This window comes from Mytilus trossulus, chromosome 4 (genome assembly GCF_036588685.1).
Source record: "Mytilus trossulus isolate FHL-02 chromosome 4, PNRI_Mtr1.1.1.hap1, whole genome shotgun sequence".
NCBI lineage: Eukaryota > Metazoa > Mollusca > Bivalvia > Mytilida > Mytilidae > Mytilus > Mytilus trossulus.
In genome coordinates, this window is record NC_086376.1 from 32,576,553 (window position 1) to 32,601,687 (window position 25,135).

General features: G+C 31.9%; 1 protein-coding gene across 3 annotated transcripts in view; it reads right to left on the minus strand.

The window, feature by feature from the left end:
• Positions 1-25,135, minus strand: part of LOC134715130 (uncharacterized) — a 43,348-nt gene that overhangs the window by 14,814 nt on the left and 3,399 nt on the right. For 2 of the 3 annotated variants that reach the window (XM_063577069.1, XM_063577070.1), the window contains exons 3-8: positions 21,980-24,809; positions 20,335-20,998; positions 17,852-17,971; positions 9,906-10,056; positions 8,591-8,639; positions 257-365 (exon numbers count right to left, since the gene is read on the minus strand). In XM_063577069.1, coding sequence (XP_063433139.1) covers positions 257-365; positions 8,591-8,639; positions 9,906-10,056; positions 17,852-17,971; positions 20,335-20,998; positions 21,980-24,809 — 3,923 coding nt within the window. The remainder of the gene's footprint in view (positions 1-256; positions 366-8,590; positions 8,640-9,905; positions 10,057-17,851; positions 17,972-20,334; positions 20,999-21,979; positions 24,810-25,135) is intronic. The other variant, XM_063577071.1, reaches the window with a different exon arrangement.

The following is a 25,135-nucleotide window of genomic DNA, read 5'->3' on the forward strand; positions in this document are numbered from 1 at the left end:
TGAGACATGTGTTAATCTCTTTAAAATATTATATATATGCTTAAAACTTCAAATCTTGCAAAAACTGGTCATTTTTAAATATCATGGGATACTTAATAAATATGATACCAGTCATTTCAACATTAAAAGTTTCATTAAATTCAGTGTTGTTTTTCAGTTCCCAATACCACTCATTTAACATTAAACATTTCTGAGTTCATTGGATTCAAGGTGTTGGATCACTTGACTCAGCCAAATTTATTGTCACAGTACATACCTATTCAAACAATCATCTCCACAGCCTAATTCTTTGTCTGTTTGTGGTCTTTTACAATTACAAGGGTGTGGTTCATACGGACACACAGGTTTGATATCTACATGAACATCTGAAAAAATATAAACATAAATTAATATTCATGTAATGTTATATAAAATTTCAAAGTAAATTATTTCATTATAGGATGGAACTTATATATAACTTTTTAGTTGTTGCCATATTTAATCCTAGTACATGTAACCTGCATATATTCAAGACAACAAAATCAATAAGTAGATGAATTATCAAATAATAAAAACATGTGCAGTTGTAATATTTTTGATATTTGTCATTTTAGAATATACCAGTTTTTATACTTGAAACAGAGCAGAAAATTTGGAACGAAGGTTGTTTCTATACAAAATTTTGTTGCATGAGAAAAACAATATTTGTCTTGCAGTGCTAAATATCCATATTAGATCCATCAAAAATATTTTTATAAGCAGAGTTTGGTACTCTACTATCATTAGGTATCAAATATTCTGACCAGAGATGACAGCTTATTCATATATGTTTGAATAATCAAAGAGATTCTCATGCTCAATCAGCAGGGGGCAAAATGCCAACCTGGGAAAATATGGGTAATTACATTTCTTAACTCTGTCAACATAAAATTATGTCGAAATCAAAAGAATATTAAAGATGCTTTTCAAAAATCTTATAAAGGCCATAGTGACTTAAATGAAGTAAAATAAAGTTTTAAACTATACGAGGTAGTGAAACATCCCATATATGCTATTTAGTCTGAGGAATGGTCCTACTAAACTAAGCTTAAGTCAATTAAGTATCAAATACATGTCAAAATTACATTATGTTTAAGAAAAGTGTACTATATTATACTATACTACAAGAGGATTATAGTGTGAAAAATATAGCTGTCACAAGAAATAATGCAAAATATCAATAGAAATTATTGAAACATAAAATGTTAACAATTGTGTCCCAAAGGTAGTTGAACTCTATGCACTGTATGATTGTATCATAGAAGTGAAATTTTCAGTGAAATAAAGCATTGGGTTTCAAAGGAATGGACTTAAATGAAGAAATTAAAACAATAAATGGGGAATGTGTCCATGCATATCATATACAGTTGTAAAAGTGACATCTAGAAATTTAAAATTGATCTGATTTCTTGTGGTAAAAAGCATTTAGTATAAGTTTCATAACATTTGGTTGAGGCAAAAGAAAGTTAAACCAGATGCTCCACAGGGCGCAGCTTTATACGACCGCAGAGGTTGAACCCTTAATGGTTGGGGCAAGTATGGACACAACATTCAAGCTGGATTCAGCTCTAAATTTGGATTGTGATTAAATAGTTGACACAGCATAGGTTTCTGACACAGTATGAATGTGGTCTAATGAACTTAAAATTTTTTTTTTGCCTTTGAGCAATTCACTATGCTGTTGAATATTAATCCTCTCAAAAAAATGTTTGAAAAATTTTCTTTTTGTTTATGAAATTTCAAATGAGAAAAATTGAACCCCCCCCCCCCCCCCAATTTTTTTTCACATCCCCCTATCCTTTATTCCAAAACCGATCTCAATTCAAATTTCTAATGGAGTTTGCAACAATAATCACTCATTTAAATACATCATAAAATATCTAAATGTAAAAAAAGTGCTTGTTATCACTGAATGGTAAAGATTGTTTTAATTTATCAGTTGGTAGTAAAAGTGAATATACATTGTATATTGTATAAAACATTGATTTAAGTTGATTCAACTACTATTCTGGACAAACAAAGATAACTCCAATTGAAATTTCTTGCTATTGCACAATATTGTGCAATTAGATATTTCTTGCTATTGCACAATACTGTGCAATTGAAAAAACTTGCTATTGCACAATACTGTGCAATTGAAGATTTCTTGTTATTGCTGAGTACTGTGCAATTGAAAATTTCTTGCTATTGCACAATACTTAATATATTTTAGATCCTGATTTGGACCAACTTGAAAACTGTGCCCATAATCAAAAATCTAAGTACATGTTTGGATTCAGCATATCAAAGAACCCCAAGAATTCAATTTTTGTTAAAATCAAACTAAGTAAAAAGTAAGTTTAATTTTGGACCCTTTGGACTTTAATGTAGACCAATTTGAAAACAGGACCATAAATGAAGAATCTACATATACAGTTAGATTTGGCATATCAAAGAACCCCATTTATTCAAATTTTGATGAAATCAAACAAAGTTTAATGTTGGACCCCGATTTGGACCAACTTAAAATGTTGGGACCAAAACTCCAAAAATCAATCCCAACCTTCCTTTTGTGGTCATAAACCTTGTGTTAAAATTTCATAGATTTCTATTCACTTTTTCTAAAGTTAGAGTGCGAAAACTAAAAGTTTTCGGACGATGACGACCCAGACGAGGACGACGACGCCAACGTGATAGCAATATACGACGAAATTTTTTTCAAATTTTGCGGTCATATAATAACGCAAATGAAAAATTCAGCAATTTTTGCAATTTTAAAGGGGCATAACTCTAGGATGGTTTAAGTCACGCCACCAATATTCTAAATTGATCTGTTTTGTGGCGATAAGCATTATTTTAAGATTTATAACATTTGGTTGAGGCAAACTCAAGTTAGAGAACTGTAACCATCTTTAAAAGAGGTATGGACTGACATGGTGAAATTTAATGACCCCTCCACTATGAAAACAACAAAGAGACATGTTGATAAACACTATATGATTCCTTCACTTTCCTATCAAGAAATAATTACATATGGATGTAAATTCATACATAAATTATTTTAGCTGATTTTTATTTAAGAATTGTTTTTTTGAGTTGTAAAGGTAAAAGAAATCATTTTTTTTTTACTAAAAACGATAAATTATTGTTGACTAACTTTTTATGATGGAATTATTTTTTTAAATTCATAAAAAGAACAGAAACCATTTATGTCATAAATTTGACTTATATGAACTTAAACAGCTGTATTCGATTAGGTATGACTGATAACTATTTTTTTAATGATAAAACTATTTTACATAAAGAGAGTAATAAAGATTTATTCATTTCACAACATAAAATAATAATCACTTCAGTGATTTCATACAAATTATGTCAACCACATGTAGAGCTATACATAATTAAATACTAAATTGTTCTCTTTTTCTCCATCCATTGACAACAATCTTCCCTGTGTAAACAAAAAACCTTCTTCCTTCTCACAATAAACTTCATTTTTATTAAAACATGATACATCCTTATTTACATACCTAATATGAAATATGTTAATTTTCTAACCATGTTTTTTTGTGTGTGCCATATAAAATTACATCAAATAAATAATACAAATTTCCTTACAGGTAAATTGTACAGATCACATTATCAGTCAATATTCTCCAATTAATAAACCACCTCAAATTTCATGGTAAATTTACAAACAGTTTAAAGTAACAAAATTTAAATATTTAATTCTTTTTCTAAGACATTGCTTGGAGCAATATGATCTAAAACCACAAGATCTAAGTGGTAGTATTAAACTAATTTGAAGATGTAAGATTGTATCGAAACATATAATTCACAAGTCATGATCAAGTATATTTTTTTCCCAAAATGTTGTCAAATCACTGAATCAGCATATCAACTTCTAACAGAGAGGGACTTATTTTTAGTATATGAGAATAATTTATTTGATTCTACTTGAAATGTGTTTACATGAAGGTGTATTGTTATATAAACATGAAAGCCGACTTGATATAACTGAGAACTCCTTTATTTCAGACTGTACCCAATAACATAGCAACAGCGGAATGCAATTTTATTTAGTTCCTTGTGATTATTTATAGCTTTGTATTCCAGTAGTTGACAAAATTTTAATCTGTGATTTAGATAAAAGGAACTTTTTTTAATAAAAACATTCAAGTTCATGAAAAAAAAACTCAGCTATCCAAAATAATACCTTATTATTTAGGGTATTTTAGTTTATGAGGCATTGGCTTTTAAATGGTAAAAGAAATTGTTTTTACTCAAAAACTAGGCAGGTAAATATATATTAGAGTCAGACAAACTTAAATAATTAGTTTCCTTCTAATTCTGAGGTTGAATAAATCTTTGAATAGCACATAGAACATAAATTTACCAATTCATTTTTTTACATCTTCTTTAAAGTACAGTTGAACAATGTGTTACTTTGTGATTTTTACAAGGCCTCCCTTCTTTCAATGTCACTTTGCATATATATACAAGTTTTTATATGTTTTGATAAAGACAGATTCCTCAACAACTTCTGCAAGCTTTCAACTTTCCCATAAATGCTTCAAATCAGCAAAAAAACATGATTTGTGCTGATGACATATTGATAACAAAATACTGACAGTGATATTGCCATAAAAAGTGTAAAAAACACAAATTTTCACACATCAACATCAGTTGTAAAGGAAATATAAGATTACCAATTATCTGATTTCTCATTTTCCTTACCATTAAAACTGTTGACAGAGTTATGTAACGGACTGGTGATGTAATATTGTCCTTGTTTTACTAACAAAGATATGTGAGTAAAAAAATAATATATCACTTCTGTGATGATTTCTCTTTTGTACAGCTATCCAAATACCACACAAGACAGTTTATGATGGTGAGAAAAACTTTCTAGTCTGGTCGATATAAGGGTCAAGGGTATTGTCATCTAGACCTTGACCCTATTTAAAAGAAGAAAAAAGAAAGTATAGCTGCAGCTCGAGCTACAGCTTCAGGAGTAATTATTAAGTCTGGAAAACATTTTAGGATTCATAACATTTGAATAGACCACTTAGAAACAGAATTCCTCAAGAGTAAGGACATGTACTGTGGTAGCTTGCACAGTCAAACTGTATAAATATTGTCATTTCCTTACTTATCAGAATTAAGTCACTTTGCATTGATGAAATATTAAGCAATCATCAATCAATCAGATCCAGCTGCATTTCTAAACCAAAGGTATGACAAACAAGAGGCTGTCACAACGACAGCAAACCGGATTTATTAGTATTTATTTGTGTCCTGGCAATATCACAATAACCATTACTGATGATTGGTGAAAGTGAAAATAGTCAATATCAAATTTGACCTCTATTTTGTCATCAGTATCAACATATTAAAATTTGAAAAGCTTAGATTGAATGGGTCGTGAGTAAATGCAACAACGTGAATGGAAACACCATTTTACAATCTTTCAAGAACCATAACTCCTGAACGGTAAAAGCAAAATCGTCATTATTGAACTTGACCTCTATTTTGTCATCAGTAACAACATATTAAAATTTGAAAAGCTTTGGTTGAATGGTTCATGAGAAAATGCACTGACACGACTGGAAACACCATTTTTTAATCTTTCAAGAACCATAACTCCTGAACGGTAAAAGTCAAAAATCGTCATTATTGAACTTGACCTCCATTTAGTCATCAGTAACAACATATTAAAATTTGGGAAGCTTTTGTAGAACAGTTCATGAGTAAATGCACGGAAACAACTGGAAACGCGATTTTACGATCTTTCATGAACCATAACTACTGAACGGTAAAAGTGAAAATCATCATTATTTAACTTGACCTCTATTTTGTCATCAGTAACAACATATTAGAATTTGAAAAGCTTTGGTTGAATGGTTCATGAGAAAATGCACGGACACAACTGGAAACACCATTTTTCAATCTTTCAAGAACCATAACTCCTGAACGGTAAAAGTCAAATCGTCATTATGGACTTGACCTCCATTCTGTCACCAGTAACAACATATTAAAATTTGGGAAGCTTAGGTAGAACAGTTCATGCGTAAATGCACGGACACGACTGGAAACGCCATTTTTCAATCTTTCAAGAACCATAACTCCTGAACGGTAAAAGTCAAAATCGCCATTATTGAACTTGACCTTCATTTAGTTGTCAGTAACAACATATTAAAATTTTAAAAGCTTTGGTTGAACGGTTCATGAGTTAATGCACAGACAACATTTGATTGCCGCCCGCCCGAACGCCCGCCGAGCATCCCCAAATCAATAACCAACATTTTTGTCACAAAATCCGGTTAATAAAAATAAATAAGGTAAAATATCCCACTCCTAGCAAAGTCTAACATTTGACGAGGTCCAATACTTAACAAACAAAAGCTCTAAAATCATTCCAATGAAGAAATGAAGTAGAAGAACATCATCTGAGTTTAGCATAATTCTGTCAAACAGGGTAGGAACAGTTGTGGATACAAAATTGGAACTGACGGATGAATTTAAGGAATGGACAGACAAATGGACTGTCTTATACTATTTCTTCCCCAACTTAAGAAAGTGACTTGTAACAATGTTGGAGTCTGGATATTTTAGGAGCCTCTGAAGATACGACAGAGGAATTGGGGTTACGGCTGATTTTATTATCCCAAACATTGACATTGAGATTAAGTCAGTAACAATATAAAATTGAGAATGGAAATGGGAATGGAACATGCCAACTTCTACTAAGAGAATCCACAACAGTCATTGCATCAAATGTGTATAATGATTTAGTTAAGACTAACAGATTTTTAAAATCACAAATAAAGGACCCACCACATTGTCATTGCTGGAAAATAACATCACCATCGCAATAACCAATTGATGATGACTAAGCAGTGTTACATGCTTAGTAGTATTACATAACATACATGTGTTTCCCTGAAGACCATCGTCTACCTCCATGGGACTCATATTTTGTATCAACTTAAAAAAAAATGAAACCAGATAGCTTGTTTATTAATGAAAGGTGCATTTCTATGCACTTAACTGTAAGTTTAAATGACTCATTTTCTTCCAATTACTTTGGCAACAATACAAAACAAAAACCTCTTTAGAATAACTTTTCCTACTCATCCGAATATCTCTACACACTACATTTAAATTTTTTACGAGATGTTAATAGGAAATGAAGTGGCTGATTGCCAGACAGAATGTTAATTGAAACAGGTGGCTTCAGACATTGGCCTACCTCACTGAGATACTGATTTATTTACTCGCCTTATCATTATATACAATTTTATATCAATTTAATGTCAATTTTAACAAGATGATAGGCTACACAATTTATAGCAATCTTATCTGTTTTTACAGTACATTTCTTCAGTTTCTGAAGCAAATTTTTTTTAAATGAATAAAACCGCAATAATTCATGAAATTTTAACACTGAAGATAAAGTTTTTTACTAAAATATTGGTGGTTGAAAACATTAAAATCTATGTTCTGATGTTTCTCTTTTTATATTAACCCTACTTAAATAACACTGAAGGTAACATTTAATTCAGACATGAAAAATTAAGTTTTAAATTCCTGACTACTTTTCACAAATATTTTATTTGGTAATGCAACGATGGATCTCAGACAATCTCAGACACCAAAAGCTTAGATTTTCAGACCCTAAATAAAGAATTTTGTCCAATCAGAGGCAACAGGAAATCTAACCAGATTTATATTAGATTCTTGAGTGTCTGATTCTTTTTTCACCTGTTAAACTTCAAATGGATTCCAAAACAAACAAATATCATAGGGAAAATAATTGTGTGTACAGTATCACACAGCAAAAGGAACCTTGTAATAGTTAACAAAAAACAAGGTTACAAACCCATACCAAATTTTGATTCAAAACTTATTCAGAAGTCATTGTGTTATACTACCCATGCTGAATCTGATTCCGTCTGACTTTGAATTAAAAATATGTTAACATATTTGACCCTTAGTAGTAGACAAGGTCATAAAACAACTACATAGTAGTAGACAAGGTCATTAAACAACTACATAGTAGTAGACAAGGTCATCAAACAACTACATAGTAGGTGGTAGTAGACATGTCATAAAACAACTACATAGTAGTAGACAAGGTCATCAAACAACTACATAGTAGGTGGTAGTAGACAAGGTCATAAAACAACTACATAGTAGTAGACAAGGTCATCAAACAACTACATAGTAGTAGACAAAGTCATAAAACAACCACATAGTAGGTGGTAGTAGACATGTCATAAAACAACCACATTGTAGTTGACAAGATCATTACAGCTAATTTCCTAATGCTTGTAGGGTAAAACTTTGGTAGGCTTGCTTGCTCTTTTTGTATAAAAGTTAATGCAAGCTTTGCAATTAAAAATCTTCAAGTGACATCTTCAACAATATATAAAGGCATATTTTAACTTGCATATATATATATTATATTTCAAATTTTGTTGGAGGCTTGCTTTACATGAATTAGGAAATTGGCTGTAAACATCCCATAGTATATGTTAGTAGACTACCGCACGTAACACGTGTAATTTAAACTAAGTACTGCCAAACTTACTATTCCTTATTTTCTTGTATTTACCATATACATCTTCTTTTTTTGGTATCTGAAAAGGAGTTAAAAATAGAATTAAATAATGCTGTAGTGTTTACAGAATGAAAACAAGCAATATCAACAAACATTGAATTAGCTTAAACTTGAATCAAAAACATGGACAAACACACAAATTAATTAAAAATCATTATCAAGTTACATTTTAGTTGACCCAGAGTCCCAACATGCAAAAAGTTTGAACATCTTGTTAAAAACAAAAAAAATATTTTTCAAAGCAGTAGAAGTGTTTCACTATGTAGTACAGACTAAGCAGTGAATATCATAGTCCTAGCTTAATAGCAAAAGCTAACAACCTAAGTCTATTTTTATTATTCTATCCATCAATAGAAAAATGGCAGTAGCAATATGACAGGTGTCACATGTGGAGCAGGATCTGCTTACCCTTCCAGAGCAATTGAGATCACCCCGTTTTTGGTGGTTTTTTTTGTTGCTTAGTCTTTAGTTTTCTATGTTGTGTGACAGTGTCTTCTATACAATTATTTGTCTGTCTTTTTATCTCTGGCCATGGCATTGTCAGTTTATTTTCAATCTATGAGTTTGACCGTCCCTTAGGTATCTTTCATCCCCCTTTTATTATTTCTGCATACCTGCCAACATTTTAAAATACCCATGAGGGTTTGATGTGGCTGTCATAGTCCAAAAAAAACTTTAAAGGGGCCTTCAAATTTATTTTGATAATGTGTCTTGCTTCTTCATGTTTTTAAAATGCTGTACCAATGGTAAAATTGAGTATTTTGTTTTAAATTGTGGACAAAATTTCTATTTCAAAATTTCCAATTGGGAGCCTCCATGGGCGAAATCCCCTGCAAAAAGTGACAGTTGGCAGGTACATGTATGTTTCTGAGAGGTATGATTTTCCAAAATATTCATTTGTTTATCTTTAACACATCATTGATGCAAAGACAGCTCTTTTACTTAATTTTAATTATTCTGAAATTACTAATACTGTGCATGTACTTTACTGGCAGTAAAATGAAAAACTATTTACACTTTGTTTAAAAGTGACATGTTTTGTTATGTAAATGATCACATAGGAGCTTTACAATAATTTTTAACATTCAAAATTTCCTAAAAAAATAATTTTGAACATAATAAGAATTCGGCTAGTTCCTATGTGTACATTTACAACCAAAAATGATCTATAAACACAGAAATAGTTGAGAGAATTTGACAAACATGACAGAATAGATTTTGAAGAGAATTTGTGTAAAGTGGCTGTAGATAAGAAAGCGACAGTTTGTTGAAGCACTGGATTTACCAGGTCTTTAACATGTAGCCACCAAATATCGTATGGTAGTAAGAAATCTGTCATCGCCTCACGACGATATTTGCCCACATGGAGCGGAGGTGACAGTAGACACCCAACCTTTTCTCTGTTTCTCTGTGAACTTCCTGTCTTCTTCTTTGGTCTGCAAACAGAAAAAATAAGAAATGTTACAATAAAGTTATAAATGTACTATTTCAACTTAATTTTTTATACAACTGTGAAATTGAAAATCATTATTTCATAGTTTGACCTTTTTACTACTTTTGATACTGATTGTGAATGTGACATGTGTTGGTTTTTTAACACAATGAAAATCTAAAGTTATTTTTTTTCTCTTTCAAATGAATACATTGATATTCTATTGTTGCAGGTTGAAATGTGACAAATCTATAGATTGCTTCTTAAACATCTAATTAACTTTATAGCTAAATTAATGTTAACCTTCCTTTACCTATTAAAAAGGTGTACAAAGATAACAGTTTGCAACAGATGCTGTAAGACCTTTTAACTCTTAGAAGTAGAATAGAACCACCATAGATGTCCTAGATATTCTAGATGACACAAATACAGGTCTATTTAAAGCAATGGTACCAATACTACTGATTATACTTCTAATTAAATCCAAACATTGCCATACATGCCGAAATCATAAAACACAAAAGCCATATGATGGAATTTAATAACATGAGAGTCATCTGAACAACCCCAAAAGACCCTTACTTCTCATTCTATAATTGCAACATCATGTAACAGAAGAAATGAAGTCCTCAATTTCCAATTAAAATCAATTTCCACTACTGCAGTTTTCTCTCAAATCAATAATAACAGCTTCAATTAAGTCCCTCAGAGATTTAACAATGTTTACATTAAGTTCATCAAATAGCTAATATTAAATCTACAATTTAATTATGTGCAAAATTGGATCTTTATCAGATAGAATTGTCAACATGTTGTTCTATTTCATCTGGAGCCCCGCATGTTAAATCAATTTAGGTAACATTTGTCAAGATTGGAAGGGTTTACATCAAAGCATTACATCCTATGATTATCTAGTAAAATAACAATTATTTGGACTGAGTCATTATCACCGCTAATTACTTCTGTAGTGATAAATATTTCATCAGCTCTGCATGGAAAGTAATCTTTGGTGAAAATAGATTGGCACTAATCATTGTGAAGAAATAACAATGACAAAACTGACACATAAGATGATGATAGTTACGGCATTTAGAAAAGAAAAACGAAATGTTTCTATCAAGTATCGAAATCTCAATGAAATACAAGATTGTGCTTCAATCATGTACCAAGACAGTATCATTGTGAAACAGTCATACAGAAAAGTGATGCTTCTATCAAGTATCAAAATCTCAATGAATTGTCATAAACATTTACATTGAAGATTGTGCTTCAATTATATACCAAGACAGAATCAAACTGTCATACAGAAAAGTGATGTTTCTATCAAGTATCAAAATCTCAATGAATTGTCGTAAACATTTACAAGATTGTGCTTCAATCATATACCAAGAGTCCAAGACAGAATCAAACTGTCACTCTCCATTGACTTCATCAGTGTAAATCAGACACTTTATTATCTAATTCTGTCTCAAGTATTTACTTATTATTGGAGATATTTGTCTATATGACTAAAGGCAGTACTGTGGTTGACCACAACCTATTTGACAAAGAACTTACTTTTATAAGCTATTTAAACAGTGTTTATTATGAAGGAGTAAAATCCCCTCTAGTTTTCTAAACATCTTATCAATTTCACGGATTAATCTTTACCAAAATATCAGATAAGAAATGTTGTGATTGATAAATAAACATCAAAAGTAAGACTTGGTGAGATTTTAATGATAACCTTCTTTACCGTGGACATCATCATTCTATCAGGGATATATAATCCCTCTTACAAAACAAATGTCTTTCAGTTCAAATCTGTTAACCTTTCCCACAAACTTACACCAAACATTTCTCTTTGTTCAAAATTCATGACCTCTATCAGTAAAAAGAAAATTAAGACTATTTTGACCTACTCAATGACCCTAACCTAAAGATCATATCACGGACTTGACTGTAGTTTGTTTTGTTGTGAAGTGAATAGCTCTGCACCCATATGCTTCATCAACACGAGTAGTCATTCCCATTGTTACATTTTAAATAATTATTTTAAAGGGGAAGGCTACAGTTTGACACCTGCTGTAATAAAGTTGTTGTACCTTTCTATTGAACTTATAAAATGTTGGTCACCTTATTAACTTTAACTCAAATATTAAAGAAACATTACATTATATATAGTCTTCAAGATAAATGTTTGAATCGATACTAGGCTAAAGGCCTAATTTTACAAAAATTGAAGTTAGAGATGATTTTATAAGCCTGGGCTGGTGGGACTCTGGTTGAGTGCTAAGAATGTACACAATAATTTAAATGAGAAGTCAGACAAACAAAAATATACAGCAACCCAACAACACAAATAAACCAAATTCCACTGACCAGATGTTTATTATATCAAATACAATATTAAGGCAGCTGGACACATTAATATTTTTTTCTTTTTTTTTCTCTCACAATATCCTGATATCTGGATTTACACGTAAACATTAAAGTTTGAACTTTTGACCTGGAAAAGATGTCTAATGAAAAAAATCCAATTTAAAAAATGGTGTCATTCAACCAATTTAGAATTCATTTGTCACGCTAAATAAATATTTGATGTAAATCATGAATTAAATAGTATCCTAAAATTGATTAGGCAATTGTAAAATAAATTGGCTTTAAATTACAATATATTTCTGTTTCGAAACAAATGGAAATAAATTGAAGTATTCTACAATGAATAAAACATGAATGAGATCAGATGTAAAATAACTACACAAACACAGTCATGACAATATATATAGGTTCATGTACACCATAGAGAAAAGCTATTAAATCCAGCATGAGCTCTGACAAATGAAATAAGAGAAGGATATTACACAGTAGCAGCTAAGTTCTCCATAAGACCCTCAGTAAATGACAATATAAAGTAGGGGATAAAATAAAACAGTAATCCTATAGTTGTTGAGGTTATCTATAAATTTGACATTGAATTTTAATTTCTTTTCATTTGAACACCAATGATATCAGATTTCTATTTACACAGAAGGTGAATGATTAATATAATAGTAATATTGAGTACTGGCAAGGAGAGACAGCTAAATGAATTGACAAGTCTTTTCATATCTTAGCTTTATGGCTATTAAATTAGTAATATCATGGATACAATACAAACACATGAGATGTAATTGGAAAGGAACCAAATTACAAAGAGGGAAATACTTCACACTAGTTACTTTTAATATGGAATGTCTTATATGTATAAAGTGTGGTTCGTGAGGGTTGTCTTTAGTAAATATGAATAAGTGTGGTTTGTGAGGGCATCAAAGATAACAGAAGCTTCTGACAGAAGAGTTTATATTAAACTGTCATACATTATTAATCTATTTTCTTCCTTCAAGATGAAGGATTAACTAACACAATTGTTTATGTATACCTAAGCCCTTAGTTTTCCCCTTTTAAGATTTGAAATTCATGCAAAAGGTGGCATCCTGGAACATAGAATGGCATTACTTACTAGAATTTTTTTTTAAACAGAAACACCAAAGTATTCTTTTTATCTCTTAAACTGTGTTTACATGAGCAGCATTAAATATCCAACAATCAAACATTTACCTAACATTGGATTGCTTTCTTACAAACAGGAATTTAAAAGGAACAACTAAGAAAGATAACTCTTTGAATCTGTAAACAACATGGAAGAAGAGGAAACAATCTTACTAGACAAAATGCTAGAACTCTTTCTTCATTAATTTGGACATGTCACTTCATCCTAATGGATCTGTTTCTTTCAAAAACTCTGTTAACACTCTATTCATGAAGAGCCTCATTTAATTGGCCATTATATTAACCTTCTCTAACACAAACTCAGATAAGATGGAATTTGATGAGATTTTATTTGCCTGTCTGATACCATCAAAACAAACAAAACAAATCTGGTATAAAAGCTATCACAACAAATTAGAATCTCCCTTGGCTCAGCATCTATCAAGTCTATATAGTTATCCTAGTAATGTAATAGGCCTATAATTTCTCAATCTAATCACAGCTTAGTGTTTTCTGACATAACATTGATACAAGTGTGTACAAATGATCATGTGATAAATCTACCAGTGCAAATGTAATTAATGGGCTAACTACAGACAGGGAAACTAATGCGCACTTAGCTAATTATTTTCAGTATTCCTTAAAATTGAGAGGGTGGGCTAGATTAGACAGTGTAAAAACATTATAAATGGCCAATCCTCATTCTAACTTATGTAATCCCTGCATTTTAACACAATTATGCACTTTCAATGCTTGCAGTGTCATCTTTCGGTTGATCATTTAAATCGATGCAAGTTTGCTTTCTTACATTATTATTAAACATTAATTAAAATGTACAGGTGCAAGTTACAAGAGTACACAATTTTATCAAAGTTATGACACTGAATCAACAAATAACTATTTAAAATTGAATTAGATTAAAGAGAAAAGTTTATTTAAGTAGAAAGTCAGTAGTAACCAAAAGAACTGATTGATATGTCTATCTGATATCCTGTATAATCTTCTTTCAATGAGATAGTAAACCTCTCAAATTATAACCATTTTAAAATCTTATAAACACATTCCATTTGTGGTTTTCCCACAAACAAATTTTATGAGGGGTATCGATTGTTTGCTCAAGCACATCATTTTAATAGGTAGACTTTACAAATGAAATGACAGCTTTCTCCTACCCTTGTCCCTGGTCACCTGCCTTTCAACTAATTTCAAACAGAACAAAGAAATATATCTGAAAATTGAATGCCAAAAATGTCAATAAGGAATATTAAAATTCATTTAAAAGCGTCATATTTGCCAAAGAATTAATTGAAATTCAGCATCTATTTTCAAAAGCGTGTCAAAACATATGGCAGTTGGCCGTTAGCAATAGCTTTCAAACTCAATAAAAAACAAGATGACAATAAATAGCCATGATCTGAAGGAAGAAAATCCTATAATTTAACTGTAACCTGATTCCAGTAAATTCAATTACAGCTGAACTGCAACAGTTTAAATAATCAATACAATAATATCTTTCAGGTATCCATCAGCTAATGCCATATTAAATTAAATCAAATCGTTTTTCTTTTGTCTAATCAAGATATTGACCCACAATAATGTACGCTAATTTCCTTTTTCAGTTAGAATAATTTTGTCTTCCACAATCAATGTTCACCTTTTAATGCTGGTAATAAAAAACATCCCAGCAAATCCAATACTGTTGGTGATTGCACTTTAGAATCTACCATTATAGAAATGGAAATGAACGGAATTCCCAAATGAAACATAAAATGTTTCAACTTGATCATATTAACTTCCTCTTCTGAAAATTAAACAACTTTAAGCAAAGAAATAAAATTTACGAATGATGTACATGCAAACAATCCTCATCTTAATATGAATAAAAAGAGATGTTGGGTTTCTGTCAATTTGACAAAAATTTTAATTAAAACAGTTCGTTTAGGTTTTCATAGAGTCTTCAACAATTGACGAGTGTCCACAGAGTATGAAAAGCTGTCTATATATATATATATATATATATCCACCAGTCATCATATAAGCCAAGATGTACACTTGCGACCTCTTCAACTCAACATTATGAAGGTCCAGACCAAATATAAAATCTTTGTCTTAAACCAAAAAGCCATGAAAAATGTTAAACAAAAAGTTTACTTCCACAGGATTTCAGAAAACGAACTGAAGAAGGGGAGCCTTCACTAGACCTGCTTTTGACAATGGTGAAGCATGTAGCAAGGGGAAAGTCCTATTTAGTGCACTTTAGCTTAATTGGTTATCAAAAGTACCAGGATTATAATTTTATACGCCAGACGCGCGTTTCGTCTACATAAGACTCATCAGTGACGCTCAGATCGAAATAGTTAAAAAGCCAAATAAATACAAAGTTGAAGAGCATTGAGGATCCAAAATTCCAAAAAGTTGTGCCAAATACGGCTAAGGTAATCTACTCCTGGGGTAAGAAAATCCTTAGTTTTTTGAAAAATTCAAAGTTTTGTAAACAGAAAATTTATAAAAATGACCATATAATTGATATTCATGTCAACACCGAAGTGCTGACTACTGGGCTGGTGATACCCTCGGGGACGAAACGTCCACCAGCAGTGGCATCGACCCAGTGGTGTAAATAGTTATCAAAAGTACCAGGATTATAATTTTATACGCCAGACGCGCGTTTCGTCTACATAAGACTCATCAGTGACGCTCAGATCGAAATAGTTAAAAAGCCAAATAAATACAAAGTTGAAGAGCATTGAGGATCCAAAATTCCAAAAAGTTGTGCCAAATACGGCTAAGGTAATCTACTCCTGGGGTAAGAAAATCCTTAGTTTTTCGAAAAATTCAAAGTTTTGTAAACAGAAAATTTATAAAAATGACCATATAATTGATATTCATGTCAACACCGAAGTGCTGACTACTGGGCTGGTGATACCCTCGGGGACGAAACGTCCACCAGCAGTGGCATCGACCCAGTGGTGTAAATAGTTATCAAAAGTACCAGGATTATAATTTTATACGCCAGACGCGCGTTTCGTCTACATAAGACTCATCAGTGACGCTCAGATCGAAATAGTTAAAAAGCCAAATAAATACAAAGTTGAAGAGCATTGAGGATCCAAAATTCCAAAAAGTTGTGCCAAATACGGCTAAGGTAATCTACTCCTGGGGTAAGAAAATCCTTAGTTTTTCGAAAAATTCAAAGTTTTGTAAACAGAAAATTTATAAAAATGACCATATAATTGATAAGTGTTTATAACAATGTCCACTTTTCCAATGAAATCAAACTTCCAGTACTGTGCAAACTTTTATACATTGGTATAAAGCTGAAAACCAAATGCACCAAACTAATTTTTATCACTTTTGATGTATAAAGGGTTTTCATGTCTTGGAATGTGTGTGCTGTAGATCGTACTGCTGATTCAAAAAGTATGAGTTAAATTCTTAAGTAATTAATTTTATTATACATCTTATATTTTCACATGCATTTGGAATGCATTCTCCGTCTTATATGTCTTAGTTTTATTATGATGTATTACCATACAAACCACTCCACTGAGTTAATTTCCAACTTTAAAAGAAAGGAAATTATCCTAGCATTTATTTTTTTAAGATCTCATATTAACAGTTGTTTAACATGCAATGACTAATTACATTTGTCCCCACTTTAATATTGTCATTTAATTCTATTCTATTCCTTCTCCAACAAATAAATTCTGTCTATCTGCTTTGACAAGTCTGATCACAGATGTGTTAAAACCTTTTTTTATCATTAAATGAAGTAAATAAGACATAATTCTTGTAACTCAAAGTAGGGCTCCTCCGTTAGATGTACCTACATACACCTTACAGTTACAAGAAGATCAGTTTTCTGGTTATAAAGAGGTTGCACATTGGACATGAACACCAACATTCTCCCTTTACTCCATAGAGGTCAACTAAAATGTTCTACTATCCAATTAATATCTATTAAAACTAAAAAGTCAGAGTCATTCCAGCAACACCAAAAACGAACACATGTTGTACAGTAAATGCTGATAAGCTTTAACCTGGTTATTTCATGGTTGCCTCCAGAGGGAGAGATGCTTTTAATTTCTTCAGCTAGCTCAGTCTTCATAAAATTTACCTGACCAAAGAATCTGACAGTCTAATTTTGCCTCTGTCAGGCAAAGTTGTAAAAATGACAGAAAATACGATTGTAACATCATTTGACAACTTTGAAGGAGTGTGCTAGCTAAGATGAAACATGACAACTCCTGGTTACTTATTTGATTATTGATATGACTAATGGTACTTACTCCTCCTCCTCTTTATAGGCATTGGAATACAGTCCAGCTTTCTGGTAATTTTTCTTCTTTGGGATCCCATCTGTCTTTTTGATTTGACTGTCCTCTTTCAATACATCAGCACTTGTTACACTGTAAATAAGATAAATAAATATGTGTTTGCAGTTTAACAAAGTTCTCTCCTGCTCAGTTTTATATTCAATCAGGCTTTGTTGTTTTTATGGTAGACAAATGACATAAGTTTAATTTTTTTTTTTAACAGACAATGGTAAAACTTAACACCCTCTGCTACAGCAGCTGTTGGGACATCAAAAATCTTTTGAAATGTTTCTTTCTCCAAAATAAAATACTCATTAAACTGTGTATGTAGATTGTATTTTATTTACTTCAGAAGTTCAAATTACCAATCAGGTGAAAAACATGTATCAGTAAAAGTGCCTCCAAAAGGAGAAAGAAACAAGTGAAACTGCGAGCTAACGCTCACTGATGATACCCCTGTCGCAAGTGGATAATATTCATAGTGTAAAAATATGCAAGTGTTCGGTATTGTAAATAAACAGGAAGTTGTCGAGTGATTACTCTGAAAACGCATCACACAGTATAGTTGACTTGTAAAAACCCTGAAATAAAATTTCAGAAATCCTTGTGTTGTAGTTCCTGAGAAAATTGTGACGAAAATTTTCAACTTGGCTATCACGTGTAAAATCATACAAGTGTTCGGTAACAGGAAGTTGCCAAGTGATGAATCTGAAAACATATCACACGGTATAGGTGACTTAAATAAACCCTGAAACCAAATTTCAGAAATCCTTGTATTGTAGTTCCTGAGCAAAATGCGACTAGAAATATTCATGGGACGGACAGACTGAAGAAAGGATGGATGGATGGACAGACAGAGGTAAAACAGTATACCCTCCCCCCTTTATAAAGCGGGTATAATGGGGGACGTATTATAAGCTCATAGTGATATGTGCATCAACTTTTAATTTTTTTCATTTGCTTAGGGACTTTCTGTTTAGAATTTTTCCTTGATATTTTTTTTTTTTTTCATTGCTTGCCCTATTCTGTTATTCTATTTTTACCATATAATCAATTTATTATTCTGTGATCATTGCTTAACAAAAGCAGAGGAGGAAACACATCTATAAATCATTTAAATGCTCTTCCAATTTAACAATCAACTTAATAGCACAAAATGTGTAAGCTTTTCTCTCATTAATCAATAATAAGTTTATACTTTTTTCTCTATAGAAAATCAATCCAAAGCAGAAGTAAATTTAGTCGTATTTGTGATGGGAAATGAAACATCAACTTAATCAATGTGTTTGCTTGGGCAGCAGTTAATAGTTGGATCAATTTGGAATTATTCACCAACTTTTTTCCCCTTTCTTGGCTGACAAAAAGCAATAAATTAGTCTATGGAAACAATTTAAGCCACAAATTATGATTGAATTTATGAATAACAAGATTTAGTCATCAATGATGAATAATAAAGAGGAAATTTCATTAGGCCATACATTTCCAGACTCTACTGCAAATCAGATCAGTTTTATATTTAACAAATGACAGTCATTGACAGTCTGACTCAAATCTTCCAATTATCTCAAATTTTATATTTATACTCTGACTCAAATGTTACAACTGTTACAATTCTATAAACAGCTCTTTTTCCTATTAACTAATGTAAAAAAATCACGCAAATTTTCTAAATGCAATATAATTTTATACAATTTTCAATAACCATGATAACTGAACAAAAAGTTTTTTCATGTGAAAAATAAACTCTGAACATTAAATCTATTACAAATACATGTATGCATTGCCACATGCCTTTTCAACCATGCTGACTGGCCATTCAAATACATTTTTGTACCTGCTTTTACTGAGAAGCTTATATATAAGAAACATCAGGGTCCTAACCTAAAAACTTTTTTCTGTTTTTCTTAATTAATACAACAAACTTGAACTGACTCTTTAAAATGTCCTTACAATCAGGTAATTAAACTTCATCTGCAGCTCATAAATACACTTTTTTGTGTATATGTAAGTGAAATTCTATTGGTGATTATCCCACTTTAAAAGTGCCTTTCCTGGGTACAATCAAATGAGACTGCCCTATTTTGGGTGGGTTTTGACCTCAGAGTGTTAGCATAGGGTAACTTGAACAATTATGTTATAAAATGAAACATTTCTCCAACTCAAAAATGTAAGCCTTTCTCAAATTTTTGGTGTAATAATGTACACTTATATTATATAATTATATGAAGTTGGTCATATTTTTCTTATCCTTTTTTCTTTGGTTTAGTTTGTGCATCAATATCACTCTCATATATATCAGCTCTCTTTTAAAAGGAAAAAATCATAAGAACTTATTTAATAAGGTCTCAAATTTTAAACATAGACAAATACCACATGTGCCATATTTGTAGGCATCTTCAACAGATTTTCAGAATATATTTTAACTATAATCTTGAACATGTTGTAAGACTTCTTACCTGGTTTTAGCACTTCTTCGTCTTTTTTTGACTGGTTCCTCATCTCCACTATCCAGTCCTTGAATTTCATTAATGTGTTCTGTCAATGGTGGCAGGGGTTCAGACTCGGAACACACAGTTCTTATCACAGATTCAATCGTTTCATTATATGTTGTCTTATTGCACTCAGATTCATTCTCCACAATTTCAGAATTAACACAGGGTAACTCAACATCATCGACAATATCATCTGACAAAATAGGTTTGATATTAAGCACTTGTGTCAGATGTTTAGTTCTTGGTCTTCCAACTTTTCTTTTCCTTACCCCACGCTTTTTAAAGAGTTTACGTTTGATTTTTGTAGCAATAACCGAAGAAGTATTGAGACTAGATTCTGCTGACAATTGTTTTGGTTTTCTACCCCTTCTTTTTGGTTGTACTGGCCCTGGTTGTCCACATTCTGAACATTTTGTTTGAGTTGTTGCAACAATAATGTTCTCCTCTTCTTGTTCTTTCGGCAAGGATAAAATAGTACTTACTTCTAGCGCTGCTTTGTTCTCAAGGACTGACTGTTCTACTATTGTAGCTTTCACCTCTTCCAATACCTTAGTCAACTTTTTGCTCTTTTCAAAGTCAGTTGAAACATGAGGAGTCACAATTGCTATTTGCTTTCCTTTATTCTTCTCTGTAAAAATGAATGAGCGAGACTCACTTTAAAGCATTTATCATCTAAATCTTAGTTTAATTTATTATCTAAATTTTAAGTTCCAGTTCGTCAATGTTTGTGGTATAATTTATTGAAAAAAAAAATCCAGTGCTTAACATGCTTAATATGAAATTTTCATTTTGTCCACTGTTTTTCAAAAAGGTTGTAACCTTGATACATTGTATAAGGGATAGTGACTTTTACCAACAAACGAATTAAAATACTTGCGAAAAGTGTAAAATATGAATTAACTTTTAAACATACGTTTTTTTTTACTTTTATTTAAATGTGCACTATTAAGTCCTTTTTTTTTATTTGAAAACCTAAAAAAAATAGATTTATATATGTACAATGTAAATGTTAATGTAAAGAAACTGTCTTCAGGAAGTAAACTTGTAACACACAGTGACCATTTCTGTCACTTTCTGAGAAACCTGTTCAGACCCTGTGAACATAATATTTTGGGAGTAATGATTACATCTAAAACAAAACAAGAGTGCAGAGGCTGAAATGTCTTCTCTGCTTCAGTCTTAAGGATGAACAGCTAAATCTACAGGCACGGAGCTCAATTTTTGAAAATTTTCAGTTAGATCTGTTGGCCTGTAGATATGAATTTTAAAGGCCTGGTAGCAATTTTACAAGCCTGGGCTGCCATTCAGTGCGAAGACTGCAGTGCTTTACTGATTACAATATAAATGAATACATGAAGATTCTGTATAAAAGTAAAAGTTTAACTACAAGTGCATGTATTACATATACTTTTCTTTTATATTGTCTATGATAAATGGAAATGAGGTTGAAGTACATTTGTAATAATGGTGGTTCTATTGCTTTAAGTATCAGACAAACTAACCTATTTGAAATCAGTACAATAACAAATGAAAATAAAGTGAAGGTCAATTTGTTTGGCAAGCAATTCTCTTCTTTTTTTTTTCTATTTTAATTTTTAATCATATTTACCTTGTCTAAACGAGACTAAAGGAACTGGATTTTTCCTTGGTCTTCCAGGCTTTTTCCTTTCTTGAGATCTAAAGCCATCGTCTTGCTCATAGCTGGCATCACTATAACATGGGTCATCAGTGTTAAACAGTTTGTGACGTTTCTTTGGTGGCAAACACTGCTGTTTACATATTACAGAATCATCTGAGCTAGTTGGAGATTGTTCCCCTGAGAAGCTTTTCTTGCGTATTCCTTTTAACTTTTCATTTCTTATCCACTTTTCAATATAACTAAAGTCTCTATGAATGGTTTTCGATTTTTTTATTTTCTCAATTTCAAACATCATGTTTGATTTTAATTCTTTCTTCTTACTTACACTAATGATCGGTATTTTGAAAATACTGGGAAGGGGAACTTCACCTGGTTTGACACGAATAAAGTTTTTCTCCGGGTTTGATATGGCAAGCAAATGAAAATTATCAACAACATATTCCAAGTCAGAAATGAACACAGGATCAACAATATTTTTGTGCTTTGATTTGAAATGCAATAACTTGTTACGTCTTTTAAGTTGCATTTTTCGTAGTATATTTTTCCGAGGAACAAATGTTGAACTCTGAACACTACTGGTGCTGCCATTTGATTCTAGTGAACTTCTAGATGTTCGAAGATTACTAGATTTATCTACAAGACCTAAGGAAGATTTAGGACTTGCCAGTTTAAACTTTGAGGGAAAATATACCCTATTGCATTGAAAAATGCCACTTTTTTGTGGTAGAGTGCTATAATTTTTTTTCTTCTTCCTTTTTTTATGTTTATCTTTTCTCATCATAACATGAAGTTTTGGTTTTCTGATCTTAGGCAAAGCCCTTTCCTCATGTAAAGGAGGTTCAGAAGAAATAGTGGGAACTATTGTATCTAAATCATCTTCCAAATTGAATTCATTATGATCTACTAAACTTGGGTCTGGAAAGTTTGAAGTTACATCGTTGACACTTTGCATAATATAATCCAAATCAGTTTCTTCACACAATTTTTCATAATTGTTCAAACTGTGAGACTCTTTTGTCTTTTCTTCAATAACTGGTTGAATCTTTCTTGGCCTGCCTGGAGGTCTACCAGGTTTACCTTTTTTCTTTATTTTTTCCTTCAGGAAAAAACTTCCATATTTGGACTTGGCCTTTTTAATGAAACTGGTTTTTGATTTCATATGTTTTATTCGTGACTGAATATCTCCAGCACAGTGGTAAGTATATTCTTCATCATCAGGCAAATCTGGTATAGTACCAAATTCTGGTGCAGAATTAAAATCGTATACGTCCATTGGGAAAAAAGACTTTTTATACTTTTTAAGATCATGCAGTTTAATCAAAGTCTTTTTGTTTGGTGATCCCTTTGGACGTCCCGGACCTCTTTTCAATTTAAAACATGAACCTTTAGGTGGTCGACCAGGACCTCGCTTTTTCTTAATGCCATCTAACTTGTTGAACATTATAGATTTGTTCTTAACATTTTTAGAACCTTTGGGTCTACCTGGTCCTCTCTTTTTCACACTTCCAAAAAAAGCCTTTGCTTTACTGGATATCTGTTTAGCAATGAAATTTTTAAACACTTGTGGCTTTACAAGGTCTTTTCCTAATAAGTTAGCTTTTGGAGACCTGCCCATTAAATTTAACATTTCTGGTGTAAATTCAGGCATTTCCACTGGTAAATTTACGCCCCCCTCTGATGACTTTGGTAATTCAATCTGTGTTGGCACCTTTCCCTGATTAAGCAATGTACTGCTTTTGTGTAACCTTAAAAATTCAGCTTGCTTTGGGGGTCTAACCCGCCCTTTCTTTTTACCAGGAGATGGAGAACTACTTGAAGCAGGAGATGAGGATGAATAATTAGCACCAGAGAAGAGTTCTAATGACTTTTCACTCTCTGTCCTGATATTAGAACCAGAAGATGAACTAGAATAGGCGGGTGATATGCTTGATGTTGTTGTTGGTATGGCTGACACATCTATACCCAATCTACTGCTGTATGGCACACTACTCAGATAAACTTTATTGTTTTGATGTGATGTTAAACTAACCCTACTCTCTATAGTTTCAACACCAAAAGGTGACCCACTAACAGATTGAATACCACTGTCTGGTGAAACACTTGATTGAATACTGTCAATATTAAACAGCTGATCATGAACTGCTTGACTTGGTAAATGTTCATCTGCTTGAACTATGCTTTTTCTTGGTCTACCAAAACCTCTCTTTGAAATCAGAGGTACGTTGGGTTTTGACATGTTTCCTGATTTTGGTGGTCGACCAGGTCCTCGTTTTTTAACTTGCATCATTGATTCCTTCTGTGGACCATTTGAAGATGATGTTGAGAGGGCAGATATTTTTTCAAATATATTGCCATGTGAGCCTGACACTATATGGTCTGCACTATTATCTACTGTTGTGGGACCATATTTACTGTGCATTTTCATAATACTTTTTTCCTTACTAACTGAATCAGACTGCTTGTTATCAAGTGAAGAAGATCTGTCAAAGATTAAACATTTTGTTTTCTCTCTTATCTTTGTTAGATCAGTTTCTGCATTATTCGCTACTTTAGAAGGTAAATTTTCAACAGAAACTGCCTCCGGTCTGACTTTCTGATGATCATGCGTAGTATGTTTAAAAGTTTCAGGTTTACTTGATTCTCCTGTCTTACTACTTAAGGACTTGTCAACATAGGCTGTACTGCTTGCTTCAGTCGAGGTGTTGGGCAACCCCATTGGATTGAACATCCCAGAAGCTGATGCCTCATCTTCAACTTTCTTCTTCCTTTCATACTTAAAGTATGATGTCCTCGCAGATCCCTGAAATTCAAACATGGAATAATTTGAATAACATGTAAGATCATATAACACTATTAACATAAAAACAATAAACCATTCAGATTAATAATAATTTCCAACTCTCAATGGATGACCATAAGATATATAAAAAAACATTTAAACTTAAAGAGCAATTCAGTCTTGCTTTTGTCATGTTTAAACTTCCTAACATTTTGGGTTTTATCCTATATAAACATGTACAACAATCGTCACAATTATTAACTGTATAACTTTTTTGGGGGATGAAGGCGGCTCTAAAGTCATCTGTACAAGACAAAATGATTCAATAGTCTCAGATAGGATTTTAA